This window comes from Acartia tonsa, chromosome 9, assembly GCF_053477335.1.
Source record: "Acartia tonsa isolate MP-2025a chromosome 9, ASM5347733v1, whole genome shotgun sequence".
Taxonomy (NCBI): Eukaryota; Metazoa; Arthropoda; class Copepoda; order Calanoida; family Acartiidae; genus Acartia; species Acartia tonsa.
The window spans coordinates 27749794-27766929 of record NC_137268.1 but is presented as its reverse complement, the minus strand read 5'-3'; the positions used below and the strand labels follow the sequence as shown (position 1 = coordinate 27766929).

At 33.7% G+C, this 17136-nt stretch overlaps 3 protein-coding genes across 9 annotated transcripts in view; 2 read left to right on the top strand and 1 right to left on the bottom strand.

The window, feature by feature from the left end:
- Positions 1-17136, bottom strand: part of LOC145328671 (GTP-binding protein 2) — an 80891-nt gene that overhangs the window by 45035 nt on the left and 18720 nt on the right. The gene's annotated exons all lie outside the window — the stretch shown is intronic.
- Positions 3-11884, top strand: mRpL41 (mitochondrial ribosomal protein L41). 5 transcript variants are annotated; one of them, XR_013882545.1, is made up of 8 exons: positions 3-153; positions 790-862; positions 1343-1390; positions 10301-10411; positions 10474-10555; positions 10671-10716; positions 11103-11275; positions 11773-11884. XR_013882545.1 is itself a non-coding variant. In XM_080172462.1 (7 exons), the coding sequence occupies exons 1-7, from the start codon at positions 11-13 to the stop codon at positions 11188-11190; spliced, it is 591 nt and encodes a 196-aa protein (XP_080028588.1). In that variant the 5' UTR covers positions 3-10; the 3' UTR covers positions 11191-11286. The 5 variants fall into 5 exon arrangements, 1 of the variants encoding a protein (XP_080028588.1); XR_013882544.1 differs by having other exon boundaries at positions 11694-11884; XR_013882543.1 differs by having other exon boundaries at positions 11667-11884.
- Positions 11883-17136, top strand: part of LOC145328677 (complex III assembly factor LYRM7) — an 11651-nt gene continuing 6397 nt past the window's right edge. The window contains exons 1-4 of the mRNA XM_080172464.1: positions 11883-11940; positions 13915-13976; positions 15664-15696; positions 16149-16233. Of these exons, the coding sequence (XP_080028590.1) occupies positions 11902-11940; positions 13915-13976; positions 15664-15696; positions 16149-16233 (219 nt within the window). The 5' untranslated portion in view covers positions 11883-11901. The remainder of the gene's footprint in view (positions 11941-13914; positions 13977-15663; positions 15697-16148; positions 16234-17136) is intronic.

Sequence of the window (17136 nt, the reverse complement as noted above, 5' to 3'; positions counted from 1 at the left end):
TTCAAGAAAAATGTTGAAAATTGTTGGCCAAATACCAATTCAAAATTTACACAATGCAACTTTGTCACGAAGTTTAAGCACGTCTATTGTGTTGGGCCATAAGAAGCTGGTGAAAATTCACAATGTGGATGAATTCAAAGTTCATAACAGAATGTAAGATCTTTTAAATTACTTAGCGTCAAATATATGTTAAATTAAACTTGACTGTTTAAAGATACTTAAAACAAAGCTCAGTAATACATTTGAAAGTTGGGTAAAAGCGCAAACTAGAATTATACTAAGTATTACTTAATGAGGCAAACAAAAAGCCTTTAAAAGTGATCTTTAAATTGATTATTTACCAATGATATAGAGTGGGTTATGAATGCTTATCCTCAAATGATGCATGTTGGGTTGGTTTAGCGTGAACGATTATTTTTATATAAGGTATACTTTAATCACTTCAACCGTGGATTTATGCTTATTTAATGCAATAAACAGAATATGCATAATACAATTTCTATAATGATTAATTTTGACTGAAGTAAATTTGAAGTTTTTTCCCCATATCGGTTAATCGCCGCTGGATTAGAACAAGTTCCTAGCATACTTAAGGGTTCTGAATCGACTTATGGACAATTTTCTCTAATGATAAAATAAAAGAAAATTAATGGCCTTTTTTGTTAGCCCAAAAACTTTTATTACCTAATCTTATACTTAATTTTTCATTTTACCAACAGTTATAATACGATGCGACAATAAACTTTTCTGGCATCGAAAATCCCGTTTTCAATGAGTTTATATATTCAGGGGTACCAAACAGTTCAAGAGAGAACAATTTAACAAATATAAACCTAAATATCCTGATGTCCCAATTCATAGGGTAAGTTGGATGTTATACTTAAGGTTAGGGGGGGGGGGGAGTATTGAAAGTTTTATTAACCACATTATCTTACTTAATGGGTTTTTAAATGTGGGGGGAGGGGGGGGGGTTAATACATTAACCTGCAGACCAGCAACTTTATTTTCGCAAATTATCACCCCAATCTTTCAACAACAAAAAATACGGCCAATCACCTCCATTTTCCGCCATCGCCAAAAAAATTTTTTAAAACATTTTTCGCCGAATCAGTCAATTTGAGACTGTGTTATTCATAAAATAATAAATATAAATAGTCCTTTAGGTTTCAATTGGATTTTTATTTGTTGGTTCATTAATTTTCAGTGTTCCAATCTACAAAAGGGTACCTAAATTCTTTATCATCTTGCAGGGGTTGTACATCAATTTATCGTCCATTGACTCATCCCTTAAGTTTTTTTGATATGGAATGTGTTTACTGACTAACTTATATTTTCATTTCAGTATGGTGTGAGAGATATTTGTATAAAACATCCTGCTAAGCCTGAATATGTAAGTTTTTTATTGTGAACTAATTTTAGGGGGTTAAGTTTGTACACTTATAGGAAATGAAATTTCAGCACAAAACTTAGCACTTGACATGTTTTTATAGTTAATAATCCAATATTTTTTGTAAAATATCTTATAAGACTGGATCTCCCTGTAAAAGTTTGAAACTTTAATTTTAACACTTTCCTTCTAGGGGCTAGTTGGGTAAAACACTAAAATTAATCAAATCAAATCAAAATCAAATCAAATTTTATTTAACCTCTAGATCCGACAACCACTGATCTTGGACAATTCTCCGCCATCAGGGCAAAAATAATATTAAATAGCAAGATATAAAATACATATATCAATTACATTATATAAAACATGATGGTTTATTATTTATTACCCATCTATTTATCATTATTCATATTTATTACATTTTTAATAATAATAAAGCAATTGCATAGAATTAAAATGATAAAGATTAGCGGATTTTGCCCTGTCAAAATAACCAGGTGCAGAAACGTAGCCCTAAGGCTGGAGCACGCCCCTGTTGGTGTTGGGGCGCTATTGCTGGCCAATTATTTCGACTTTTGATTTGATTATACACTGTTATCAATCAATATAATAATCCGCTGTTGTGCTTTATTGAAATCCCTACACCCCCAGCTTTCTCGGTCCGCCGCCGTCATCAGGTATCCCCCTACCGCCATGAAACGTCATCAGATGCATGCTAAAAAATAGGTTAATACAATTTAAAGGTCCTAAGACCAATAAACAAAAGTTATCAGTAGAAAGAACGATCACCGGCTTGAACGAGTCCCATTATGATATTATTATTTTTCGGTTAAATAGTTCCATTAACTAACCCCTCCAGAGAAAATTTTCTTGAGGAGAACTATTAGGTGAAGTAAGTTTCATTTCAAAGAACTAAATTAAAACTGCATGAAAAAAACTTAATCGAGGAGAAAATTCTAATCGAGGAAAAAATCTTAATTGAGGAAAAAATCTTAATCGAGGAAAAAATCTTAATCTTAATCGAGGAGAAAACTTAATCGAGGAGAAAATCTTAATCGAGGAGTGAGATTTCACGAGGAAAACAAAAAACAAATAAATGGAATAAATTAAATAAAATGAAATGATTAGGCCATAAGACCGATAAGTACATCAAATATTAGTTAATTGTTTAATTGTGTATTAGACTACCTAAGAAACGTTAAGAATCTTAAAAATTGTGAAGGGAATTTAAGTACCTAGGTACCTAAAAAAACTAAAATTATTGCTTAATATTTTTAGGCAATCCAACCACAAGAATCTCGAAATCGACATTTGAGTGGATTAGTAACCATTGGCCGTAATTCCGTCCCGTCATGCCCCGCATCAAGTATCTTTCCTGGATGGATTCAACTAAAGAAAAAGGAAAAGAATGAATTTTCACTTTGAAACCTATCCCTCAGTGAGCATATGATTTGTTCTCTGAATGTAAAAATGTAAAAAAATGAATTTTCGTGTAAAATACCGTCCTTCAGAGAGCATAAGATATCTTCCCAGAGTGAATTTGTTGGTAAAAAATGCAAAAAGTACAAAAAAAAAAGTGAATTTTCATATATAAAAGAATTATCCTTCCAAAAAAGATTCGCACAGTGGGCCAAACTGGACAGAACCACTTACCAATGTTTCCTCCTCCCATCCTCAATATACTAAGTATCCAATCTCGTTATTCCTGCAAAAAATAAATAGTTAATAAAGTCTTATACAGAGGCAACACAGTTAACATCAACGCCCAATCCCCCCCAAGCGCGTCAAAAAAAATGGTGATAAAATAATAGGTTATAATAGGTTATAGCTTATCACAACAAAAGTTACTCAATTCTGTTCAACAAGTAGTTGAATATTCTTTTTTTAAATAATTTGAAATCTTGGATTGATTTGAGTTCTTCAGGTAATGAATTAAAGATTAATGGGAATTGAATTAAAGGTAACTTAAAAATGTAATTTTTTGTTGTGATATCTACATTAAGCTCGTCCCTGTTACGGGTATTGTACTGGTGTAACTGATGCCTATACTGCCATGTTCCATCAAAAATGTCGGGCTGTTGCCCGTTCAAGTATTTGTGCATAAAAAGCATGATATGGTAATCCCTAAGCTCCTTGAAAGGTAAAATTCTAAGTTGTTTAAAAAGTGGACTGCTATTAGCAGTACTGGAGCTGTTGGTGATTATCCTTACACACTTTTTTTGGAGTCTTTTTATGATGTTACATTGGCTATCAGTTACACCAGTAAAAACAATGATGCTATACTCTATTATACTATGTATGTAACTAAAATACAACATCTTAAGATGTTGCATATCCAAAATATGTTTCATGACACGCAAGGAGAAAATTGCGCGCTGCAGTCTCTTATGCAGCTCCCCCCAATGATGATTAAATTTCAATTTTGGATCTAATCTAACACCTAAGTGCTTTGCCCACCTATCATTGTCATTCTCACTATCTTCGTCAACCCTATCTAACTTTATGATTTTATCTGCCACATCCTCATTATGATTGTTTGTGTTTATAAACACAAGAAATTCACTAATTAAGTTCAATTCGTTGTCTGAAATATTTTGCCTTGGGGTTTTAAATAAAATAATTTTTGTTTTTAGGGAGTTTATTATCAACCTGTTAGCTGCATACCAGTCATTAGCTTGGGGAAGAACTTCATTTATTTTATTGATTAAATTTGTAAAAGTATTGCTTTGCAAGAAAAGTAACGTGTCGTCACAGAAGAGATTAAATATGGCCTCGCGGCAGCTGCACTCGAGGTCGTTGATGAACACTAGGAACATCAACACCCCGAGGCAGCTGCCCTGCAAGATGCCAATGAGAATCTCAACCAAGCTGGAGGAGTACACCCCTCCAAAGTATACTTTCTGCTTACGACCACTAAAATAACTACGGAACCAGTTCAAAATATTGCCTCTGATTCCATAATGTTCAAGCTTAGCCAATAAAATATCACGATCCACTAAGTCGAAGGCCTTCTTGATATCAAGTAATACAATGCTGCATACTTGATTATCAATGAAGGCCCTCGCTACAAGATTCATTAAGTTTAAAATATTGTGACCAGTATTAAACCCTCTGCGGAAGCCAAACTGACGACTACTAAAAAAGTTTTTTTCATCAAGAAAATCATAGATGGAACTGTAAATATACCGTTCCAACGGTTTAGAAAACGACGCTATCATGGAGACGCCACGATAGGCTTCAACCAATGAGATAGGTCCACTTTTGTAAACAAGGACGACCTTGCTGATCTTCATGAGATCAGGAAAGAGCCGCTGCTGATGCTTAAGTTGTAGATGTGCCGCAGCGGGGCCGTAATTGGCCCCGCCGTTCTGCAGAGTAATTTCATGCTAATGTCATAGTAATCTTGGCTCCCCTTAGGCTTAATACTGGTGATCAATTCAAAAGTTTTTTGCAGTGATAGTGGACCGATAAAAATGTTATCTTCTATGCGGGGGGGGAGGAATTCACGAAAATTTTTATTAGTTGTAGGTATACTAGGGGTCAAATTAACACCAAGGTTCCCAAAAAAAGTATTAAACTGATTAGCAATTTCTTGTTTGTCAGTAATACGAGTGTCATTGATTTCAAGGTATTCCATTTCCTTAGTGTGTTTTTTAACCCCTAGAACCTCTCTAAAAATTCCCCAAAGTTTGCGCCCATCCTTCCCAGCAGCCTTAATTTGATTCTGATAATAAATTTTCTTTGCACGCCTTATCATTCTAAAATATTCATTGCGATATGCATTGTACCTGCTCTTGTTAAAATCAGAAGGATCGTTTACTTTAATTCTGTATAAAGTGTTTTTGAAAGACTTACATTTTAAATGATGTGAATTAATAAAGGGTTCTTGTGGAACCTTGTTTTTATTGTTTCTAACAACAACTTTAGGACAATGCATATCATACAATGAAATAAACTTACTTAAAAAGGTTTCAAAGGCTAAATCAACATTGTCTAAGTTGGTGACTACCGACCAATCAGTGTCATTTAAGGCATTGCAAAGACTTTCATAATTTTCATCAGAAAGTAAACGTTTGGTAAAATTTTGATCTTTTTTTTGTTTCTTAAAATTATCTTCAAAGAAGACTGCTACATTAAGGAAATGATCTGAGTAGTCAGTAGGCACCACCATAGACAATGCCAAATTTTGTATAAAATTCTTGCAACAGATAAGATCTAATAAACTATGACTAAAATTATGAATGCGAGTTGAACGTAGAATTACATTCACGTACCCATAAATAATCAAATTATCCATAAACTGTGAAGCTGAACTACCCGACACTACTGACTGATAAAGGTTGATATTTAGATCGCCTAATAAGAAGACGGGGCAAGTAAGACCATCAAGCTTATCAAATAAATCTAGTAATTTATCGAAGAATAATTGAATTGAATCTTCACCAGGGGTTCTGTAAAGACTAACGACAACCCCTTTAAAATTTTTGTAGCTAATTTTTAAAATAAGACTCTCAAAAATGGATTGCACAAAAAAATCCTGAAATAATTCTTCAACTTTAAATTTAGATTGAATATAACAAGCAACACCCCCCCCTTTGCCTATCGGCCTAGGCTTAGAGTACAGCTCGTAACCCTGTAATTGTACTAAATTTAAATTGCTATTGGGCTGTAACCAGCTCTCCTGGATACTTAGTATAGCAGGTTCAATGCCATTATTTTTATAATTGCTTATTGATGTACTTAATTCGACAAAACAGGAGTTCAAGGATCTACAATTTAGATTAAAAATAGTGAAGGTGGGTCTATTAAGTTCATTAATCTTATTTATAACTTGTTCTTCATTAGCATAAAACGATTGAATGTTAAGTTCTTCTGCAAATTCCGAAAAAAGATCGCCGTAAATATGAGACGTAATATCATAATTAGGATTTTCATTCAACCCGGTAATAGAACTATCTACCTGACAAACCATTTTTAGAGGTCATACATCCAACAAACGTTCCACAACCGATAGGGTTCTCCCTCCAACATTGACTTTCCGAGCGTCCCGTGTGCCAGAATTCCACTAAAACACAACTATATGAATACATGTACATATAAATAACGTTAGTATCTTACCCAAAAGGACCTGAGTAATTTACCTACGTAATAAGGTATTATAACATATAAATAAAATAATCTGTTAGGGCTATACTTATTTGTAATATTTTATATCAAATATTTAGGAAACTTATTAGCCATGTGTAGTTGTATAATACATTATACACATTTTACACAACATAAAGAATCAGTAATCTTAATCTTAATTTTCACATTGAGGGTTAGTAGAAGGTGTTAGTAATGGTTATCAAAAAGTTGGAAATGATGGAAATAACGTCTGCTAACTAACTTAGTGCATAAATGTTCTCAAAACATAAGGTGAAAAAAAGAAGAATTTCTGATTAGGACTATCATAATCACAATATAGTGATTTAATAATTATTATAAGACAAGACAAAACTATACTGTCCTTCATATGGTAGGTGCTGAAGGTGCTGAAGTGACGGCTGCTGTTGCTGCTACTGCTGCTACTGTCGCCGCTGCTGCGGCCGCGGTCGTGGCTCTGGTACTCGCTGAGGGGGTGGAGGCTGGAAGTGTAGGGGCTGGTCCTGCGTTGGCACCAGCTGCCGCACCGCCGAGTGGCGGGAAAACTCCTACTCCAGCTGCTTCTGTATCCTCAGCACGTGTAGCCAGTCCAGGGTCAGCACCACCATCCTCTGCAGGTTGCAGCTTGGCTGCACGGTCAGCAATCTGAATTAATTCCGTTATATTAATTTTGAGATCATTGAATAAGCTGTGGTTGGGGACATTAGATTCAAATGCACTCAATACCAGGGATTTCGCGGCAAGCAGGGAATTGATGTCGGGTAGCGGTTCAACCAAGCCGTTGAGCGTAGGAGAAAATGGGTTAGAAACTTTTACCCATTTTCCCCTATGGCCCTTGGGCATGAAGGAAACTCCAGCCGATGTCGTCTTACACTTGTGGGCGATTCCCGCCGTGTGTAAGAACGACATCGTCTGTCTGTTGACGTCGGCGAGATCGTGCGACACTCTCAAGTGAATTTTGCTGTCATACTTACAGGCAGCTGCATGGTTGGACCATTGTGAGCGATCGGCGGCTCTTTTCTCAAGTGCTGCCAAGTGGCTGCGTTTGTTCAGCATAAACAGATAGAGGCTTCTGCGGCTAAAAAAACGAAAAATCATAGGGGGAACAGATCCCTTCTTGCCCTGCCCCAAGGGGTGGGCATATTCGACACAAGCATAAAAACTTGTATCGAACGGCGCCGCTTGACCTGATTCTATCATCGACTGAAGTACGGGTTGTACTACATCACAGAACACCTCCACAACATCCGGGGTCTTCTGGCGCCAGGGGGCCTGATACCCATAGATTCTCAGCGCCCACGAGCGCTGACGCTGCTCGCATCTCACAGCTGAAATAAGATGATGGTAAGTTAGGTATTTATCGCACTCTCTGTCTTCATTTCTCAGTTTAAGATATAAATCAATTTGTTTTTCGCATGATTTAATTCTAAGGTCTGTAGTTTCGTCTGTAGTGAGGGAGGGATTGGTCAATTGGGCCCTAATTTCGTCAAGCTCTGTCTGATATTTTCCCTGTATATTCTCAATTCTCTTACCTATAGTTTCCAATTGTAGATTCACATTCTTGAAACTCTCTGCCGCTTGGTCTGTGTGTTCCTTAATTTTCAGAGAAACACTCTCATCAATCAAGGCTCTCATCCTAAGCCAAGCCTCAGGCTTCAAATTCACACCACCGGCACTATCCGCCGGTTCGGAATCAACTTCACAATCGGCTAATGTAGCCTTCGTGGCTTTAGTTGGTTTCTTGCTCATGCTCGCTCCAAGGATAAAGACAGACTAAGAGAATAGAGAGAGAATATACGTAAGCGGGAAAAATACCTGACCAATGACGTACGGGTTACCAATGTAGTTGACCAATGAGAAGACGCCAGACAGCTAGCACATCCAATCACCAGTCTCCACCGGGAACTCTCAACCAATCACAGGCTTCCAACCAATCAGGCTTCCAACACTATAAGTGTGTGTGTATGTGTGTGTGTGTGTGTCACGTAGGCCCTCTTCCACTAGTGTAGATGGAGTGGGGGGAGGAGGGGGGGGTGGTAAACTCAAGAGGTGGGTAGAAAAAAGGGAAGCTGATTCTACATTAGATGCTTCTCGTTTGACGGACACTAACTAACTAACTAACTAATTAAAGCCCCTAGAAGGAAAGTTTTAAAGATAGATCCGCTTTCCGCTGATATAAAATTAAGAATTGTCAGATTAAAACCATACAACATATGTTAAACTTTTACATTGTCTAAAATACACATAATTTTTTAAGTGTTTACTTAACTGAGTTAAGTAGGTACTTATAGCAAAAAATGCTTCAAGATTTAAGCTGAAGATATAAATCCTTAATCTAGGAAGACACTTGAAAAATATCACGTTGTGCAATTAAAGTGTTCTTTTTTTTCTTGTGAGTGGCAAACTTTTAATACTAAATTCCTAAATGTATATTAATTAAATGTTTTCTTATATTACTTAAATTATTTATTTAAAGCATACAGATTTTTGAATAGTTTTTAGATACTACTAAACCGATTGGCTTCTCTTTTATGGGGAAGCTGCACATAGACCCTAAAACCCAAAATGATACCAGAACTAAAAGTACCTGACTTAGATGGATGTCAACTAAAACTTTAATACTAAATATATATTTAAAATTTCTACGTTAGAGAAATGATACCAGAACTAATAGTAACTAACCTAGAGGGATGTCAACTAAAACCTTATCTATAATACAAAGTATAATTATGTCTGTCTGTCCCTTAAGATCTCGGTAACAACTAAACCGATCGGATTTTACTCTTCAGGGAATATACCTACTGGTCCTGTGGTGGTTTTAGGCTATTTTCTTGTGGCGTGGGACACCCCCAACCCACCAAAAAATAAAGGGATTAAATCATACCGGGTAATGGGAAGAATCTAAAGCTTCGTTTTTTCCTATTTTCTGATCTCTCCACTTGGTGGTATAGGTGGGGAGAGATGGGGGAGGGGTGATCTTTGCCTTCAAAGAGGGGGGGGGGGGGGGGTTAAAGAAAAAACCTCAAGACTCTAATTTAACAATTAAGAATCCGAATCCGCTATAAAAAAAAACCCGATTGGGATTGTGGATTCCAAATTGGGCGGATTCTGGATTCCGAATTCGGATTCGGATTGTCAACCCTAATAATTTCTAGGTTTAAGAAATGATACCAGAACTAATAGTACCTGAGGATGTTAACATACAATACTAAATATATATTTATTAGGGTTGGCAATCCGAATCCGGGTCCGAAATCCGCCCAAATTTTGGTCAATTTGGAATCCGGAATCCGTTTTTTAATAGCAGATTCGGATTCTTAATTGGTAGGCTTAAATTAGCGTCTTGAGTTTTTTCTTTCAACCGCCGCTTTTTTGAAGGCAAATATTATCATCATTACATATAAAATCTTTTAAAATCTGGTTCGATTATCGAAAGTGAATTATAGATAACACCAAGAACATTAATTTTTAGGACATATGTAGCACTTAATTTTGTAATTTTTTTTCAAAATATTTTTAAAATATTGCTAGAATCCGGAATCCGAATCAGGAATCCGCCAAAAATAAGAATCCGGAATCTGTCATTTTTTTTGACGGATTCTTTTAAGAATCCGAATCCGGTCCAAAAATTTGACGGATTGCTATCCCTAATATTTATAATTTCCAGGTTAAAGAACTGATACCAGAACTAATAGTACCTGACCTAGAGGGATGTCAACTAAAACCTTATGTACCATACAATCCTAGATATATATTTATAATTTCTAGGTTAAAGAACTGATACCAGAACTAATAGTACCTGACCTAGAGGGATGTCAACTAAAACCATATGTACCATACAGTACAAAAGATATTTATCAAGATGGAATAACAGCTCAGGTACATTTGATAGTTTGTTTTACCCTTAAAAGTCGGACCCTTTAAAAAAAATATATATTTAGGATTTATTTAACGCCATCTATGGACCTAAAATTGTAGCAGATTTCAAAGAGGGAAAACTGGACGAAAATGGAAATCCTCTAGGTATCTACATTTAACCTACACATTTTTCAATATACAGAATTTATAACCATTATTACTATTAGTGAATTATTTATCTTTAATTAAGGTACTTTAAACGTTAAATCTTATTTTTTAGAGCCAAACGAATATGAACAACTTTCTCATGAAGAGGCTTTCATAAAGTAAGTTAGAATAGTTATTTATCGCATCGTATTATAGACAGATAGCTTTCTGAAGATATTAAAATGAAAAATTTTTAGATTGAACCCAGTTTTGTATTTTAATGTTCGTGGAATATTGTTTTTAATACGATGCTGTACATGATTTTTCAGCATGGCTGAGTACCGGTTCTAATTCAGCGAATATAAATCGGTTTCGAAGCCATGCCGAAATAATCATTATTAATTTATCTTGTTGCTTTGCCCCTTTGTCTTTAGGGGCATTGTTATAAAAAAATAAGTCATCACCAACACCCATGATTTTGTATATATCTGCGTGATTTTCTAATTTAAAATATTTCTTATACGTCTCAATTGGAAGATTTTTTTTTATAAAAACATTAATTTAGGGCTCGGCAGACAGGGTCTGATATATTCCAAGGAGGAGAACCAGAGAATCCGATATGGAAATTGGATATACCAGTTGGAAAACACTAGACAAATGGATTATCTGACTATACTTGAAATTTTTGTTCATTTTTGTAAATGTAATCTTTCGTTGTTTAAAACATAATACATTTAGGTAAAAACAAATATTTTGTACTGGTACTATAATTTATGATGCTTCCCTTAAAGTACACAAATTCCTCCTTATCCCTCTTAATTTTAAAGTATATATTGAAGACAGAGAGGGGGTAAACTTCCCCCTTCCTATTTACAATTCTAAAAAATATGAGATGGGGTTCATTGCATTAGGACATTTAAGGGGAACTTTTTTTATATTTCACAAATATAAGCATTTCCATCGAAGCAAACCATCAGATTTTAAATTCTAGGCTTCCAAAATAAGGAAATTAGGTAGTTTAGGGATAGTTAAGAAACCTATAAGAATTGTATGCATATTTAAAGATAATAGCTATTTATCGCTTCGCTTATAAGATTAAAACCAGTTTTGATAGCCCAAGGGGTCAAAGGCCCAGGCTAGCACACCTGGTCATTAGGTAGGTATTAATTTTATGCTTTTTATTTTAATTTTCTTTTAATATTGTCTTTATATAATACAATGTTTTACATTGTCAGTTTGGCTGAGAACTGGTTCTAATTAATCTGTTTCGAAGCTACACTGGAAATATTTTTTGTCTCCATCATGACTGAAAATCTTGTTTAGCATTGTATTTAATTTCAGACAAAATATTTTTAAAAATCAAAATGGCGGCCAAGGGTCGAGAAGCTTTGAGATTATACAAGGAATATTTATATCTTTATATTTTTTAACCCGCTGCATTAGCGCAAATGATGGCGTGCCTTCTTGCTGTCGGGGAGGTGTCGGATACGAGTCTAGATTTCTATTCAATTTTTGTCAAGTGATCAAAAAGATACAATTTCATGTAATTTCTTTGCGAAAAACTGCGCATTAAAAAAGATTGTATATTGATAACTTCTCTTCTATTATCCTATTTCTGTGTATTATGTTTCTTAGTAATGATACTCAAATATTTGGCTATTATATTCAATTCTAGTGGATCTTTATTTGTATCTTAATATTTAATATTTGATTTCAAATACATTTTCATTAAATATAATAAAACAAATTTTGATTCAGATTAATTTCAAGAAATAGATTTATTACTCTAGATGGCCAAGAAAACAAAAAAACGCTAAACTTAACAAATCCACCAGGCCAAAATTCATGTCAATAGTTACCAAGACAAAATCTATTTGAATTTTTGGATTCACTGATTTCACCGAGCAAAGATTTTTCCTAAGAAATTCAACTATTTAAAGCTTACATACAAACAAGAATTAAATGGAAGAAAAAGACTCTCCTTATGTACCCAAATGTGTACAATTTCTAACCAATATTGTGTGCTTATTGTTCCTACAGTCCAATTTAGGATTTGGAATCTAGACTTTTTATATCTATTATTCAACATTTTTACGGAACATTAAATTTAACAATTTATCTACAAAATTTTGATGCATCTTGGGATTGATTTACATCCAAATCCAATGTATCTTCAATTGCAATAAATATATCTATCATTAAAATATGCTAGAATTTGTTTAATTCAGACTTTTTTGTTAAATGAAAACAGTTTGCTATAAATTAGTCTAGTATAATCAGAATAAAGTTATTGAGTAAGAAACAAGGATGACAACATTCTTAAAAGCGAAGATTAACAAATCATAAAGTCTAATACAGAGTAAAAACTCATTTATTTAACGGATCCTTGGACTCAAAAATATGCGGATCCGGATCCGAAACCATGCCTATAATCTATCCTCAAGTTTCTTGCATACAGGATGCTTAATATGGACGTATTTACATTTTAATACTTGATTATAGAGATACATGACTAATAACATACCTTATTACCCCAGGAATCATCATAAAAAGTTTAAAATCGTTAGTACATTTTTAATATGACTAAATTGATCAAAAAAGCTATCCGTTACGGATGGTTCGACCATAAATAAAATGTACGAAAGTTTCGCTTTTAACAAGCTTTATAAAACTATAGGTATTTTTTAATGAAACTACCTATGTCAATAAGAATTTAATAATTTTTTTAAGAAACTTTTTAATTGTGTAGAATTTGATGGTCCTTTATTTTAAGAGTAACAGGTGCACGTTTGATTAATTCAAATTGACGTATAGAATAGGGTATGCATAACCACATAATTCATAAAATAAATTAGGAAGAAGTTCAATTTATCGGCTAGTGTTGTATTCCTTGGTAATATTATGTCCTCAATAATTGAGGAAGTCAATTTTGATTACCTATTGATTAGTAATGGTAATCCGTCGAATTTTTGGGCCGGATTCCGGATTCTTAAAGAATCCGCCAAAAAGTGGCGGATTCGGATTCCGGATTCTAGCAATATTTTAAAAGGATTTTTTTTAAAAAAAATTAAAAATTGCTACATATGTCCTAAAAATCAATGTTCTTGGTGTTCTCTATAATTCATTTCCGAAAATCGAACCAGATTTTAAAAGATATTATATATAATGATGAAAATCTTAGCCTTCAAAGAGGAGGAGTTGAAAGAAAAAACTCAAAACGCTAATTTTAGCCTACCAAATAAGAATCCGGAATCCGCTATTAAAAAACGGATTCCGGATTCGGATTCCAAAATTGGCCAAAAATTGGGCGGATTCCGGATCCGGATTGCCAACCCTACTATTGATTAATGTTGATAATAATATAAGAATGTTATTAGAACCTACACAGAACCGTACAACGAGTTTTCAAAGGAGATAAACCCGCTATGTTTGCAGCAAGGTAATTTTTTTACAAGTTTTAAAAGCGAAGCTTCTCCATAATTAGGGTTGGCCTGTTCTTGCGTAATGGAAAGCTCTAATCATCTATTTAGGCATGTTAGAATTGATTTCACGATTCCTGCAACTGTAAGGTACAATGAAGATAGTGTATCAACTCTATAATTATTAAAAGAAAGTCCGTAGGACCATTTTTATGATTTTGATGTCTAGCACGATAAGGCACAATTTAATAAGCTTTAAAATAAGTGTAGCTTGATTTGGGGCGTGTCAGTAGTAAGAAAGATAGAGAATTTCAGGGTTCAATTCAATAAGGTTGTGTGCTTAGAGTATATTATAGAATGCGTAGAACCATAATGATATTTAGCTATTGTCAGAGCGGTGACTATCGAACGAACTTCCTTACTTATTGTACCAAGAGGGGGGGAAGTTTTGACACATTTACGTAAACATTAAGTATAGGCTTTATCTTTGGACTGAGAGGATAGGTTATTAGGGATAAATCATTCTTATATGATAAATTTTCCCAAGTTTTAAGAATTTTTGGATAGGCCTCCAGGTTTAGGAGCTGCAGGGCTTTAGGTTCAGGAGCTGCAGGCCTCCAGTTGCTCTAGAACGGTAAAAATCAAAACCAAAAAGGGAGAGGTCATTTTCTAGTAAATCCCGTAAAGGTGTGTGTTATAAGGCCTAAAAATAGTAGTAGAACGATAAGGTGCTCTATATATTTGTATTTCCTATTGAATAGAACAATAGGGAAGAAATTTTTTTTTTTTTTTTTGATAACCGTACCTGGAATATCTGAAATTTCTATCAAACGCTTTGTTTGGCTCAAACTGACACAAATAAAAAAAATATAATTATAATAAATCAACCTGTAAAGAATGACTTCTTCCTTTGTTTAATGGTATAGATTGTTCTTAATCTTTACCTTGTACCTATAGAAAACATTATTATTATAATTATATTTTTTTTAAATTTTTGTCAGTTTGAGCCAAACAAAGCGTTTGATAGAAATTTCGTATTTTTTTTAGATAATCCAGGTACGGTTATCAAAAAAAAAAAAAAAAATTTCCCTATTGTTCTATTCAATAGGGAATACATATATCTAGAGCACCTTATCGTTCTACTACTATTTTTAGGCCTTATAACACACACCTTTACGGGATTTACTAGAAAATGACCTCTCCCTTTGTAAAAAAAAAATTTTTAAGGGTTAGAAGACATTTTATATAACAAAATATGCATATTTTTTAATGTTATTTACTTATTTGAAGAAAAAATATGCATATTTTGTTTAATAAGTTGACCTCTATCTCTTCAAAAAAAACATTTGATTTTTATTTTTACCTGTCCAGAGACCACCTGGAGGCCTGCAGCTCCTGACCCTGGGGGCCTATCCAAAAAATCTTAAAACTTGGGAAAATTCATCATATAAGAATGATTTTATCCTTAATAACCTATCCTCTCAGTCCAATGATAATGCCTATACTCACTGTTTACGCAAATGTGTCAAAACTTCCCCCCCTCTTGATTGCTTGAAATTTAAAAAGAAATTTAAATCGTGTAAGTAAAACTTAAAGTGTTAGATGTCTACACCACTATGTTCTTTGTAGAAACCTACCTTTTTTAATGAATTGTTTTGTTAATACATATTATTGTTTTTTATTCATTTTAATAGTTTTTCTATTTAGAGATAAAGTATGTGAAGAATTTGATAAAAACAGGAACAAATTAACTATGAATTTCATTATAATTATTTAATCAGAACGTTTTCAAGTACATCCTTGTGATGAAACGTGTTTTTTTCATTATATCAAGTTTCTTACTATTAGTATTATAATTAGGGGGGGGGGGGGGTTACATGTCACGTTTAAAAACCAATACGAAGTATCACAGTCTGAAGGTGATATTTTTGGTGAAATAAAATTACCTGTTTATTACACTAGCCCTCAAAGTTTTATGATAACGTTTTCTTTTTCGTTGGCTTAATAACTTAAGGGACTTTAGTGAACTTTGATTGGTTGGTTAGGTAATTACGTTAAGTGTTCAAACGTGTCAGCCACTAATTTGTGTATCCAGTTTGGAAATGTACACCAATTTATCGGCCATTGTCTTATCCCTATAAATCCATGAATATGATATTATGTGGAAGCCATGTTAATTTGTGGCACCACAGACACGTCACAAGCCCCGCAGCCATAGACGAACTATTAAAACATGGAGAGGACGTCAAGCTAATACTTACAGAACAAGTTGTTCAGGTATATCCTTATATAAAAGTAACAGGATCTGTGCCTGTGTGTGTGTTCCGAAGGATCTCGCTTATCGCTGAACCGATGTAGTTCTCCTTTACAATATAGCTTCTCAAAGGGCATGAAAGGTTTATATCTATTTTGGGGTAGGTTTACACCATACTTCAAAGAGAAATTGCCAAAAGATATTTACAAGTGCCGCTAGGCGGTACCAGTTTCTTAGAAACATGCATATAAGCAACTGATCTTAATATAGATAAATTATTTCTAACTTAGATAATATGGAAGTAAAACTTTTAAGTTATGTTAAAGTAACAGGATCTACGAGCAAAAATTATTTTACAAAAAAAAAGTGAGTATTTTATCATTTTTACATCTTATTAGTGTAGAATTGTTAAGAAGGTTTATGTTAAAATATGATATTATTACTTGTTAAAATATTTTCACAGAAAATCGTTCTAATATATATTTTAATCTTTTATTAAGTAGAGTTTTCAGTGTTTAGATTTATGCAGGATATATAAATGGGACAATGAAAGTTAATTTTTTCTTTCTTTTTGGTAGCTTGAACACTTAAGATGGAAGTTAAGTAGCTCAGACACTTTTACACAATAACATCTAAATATTTTAATGAATATATATTTATCCCTATATTATAAAGAAGGATTATTAAACTAATAAGAAGAGTAGTGGATACTCTCTCCATCTTAACTTAATAACAATTTAGTTATTAAATTTTTATATATTTATACTCAGAGAGAGAGAGAGGGGACAATGGGCTGTTTATTACACTTTTCCCCAAATTTTCAAAAGAATCTTTTCTTATTGGTTGGCGTAACAACTTTGAAGACTTTTGAAGAAAATATAGAAAAAGGGGTGGTAACTTGTAATATTATTTGATTAGTGTACTTT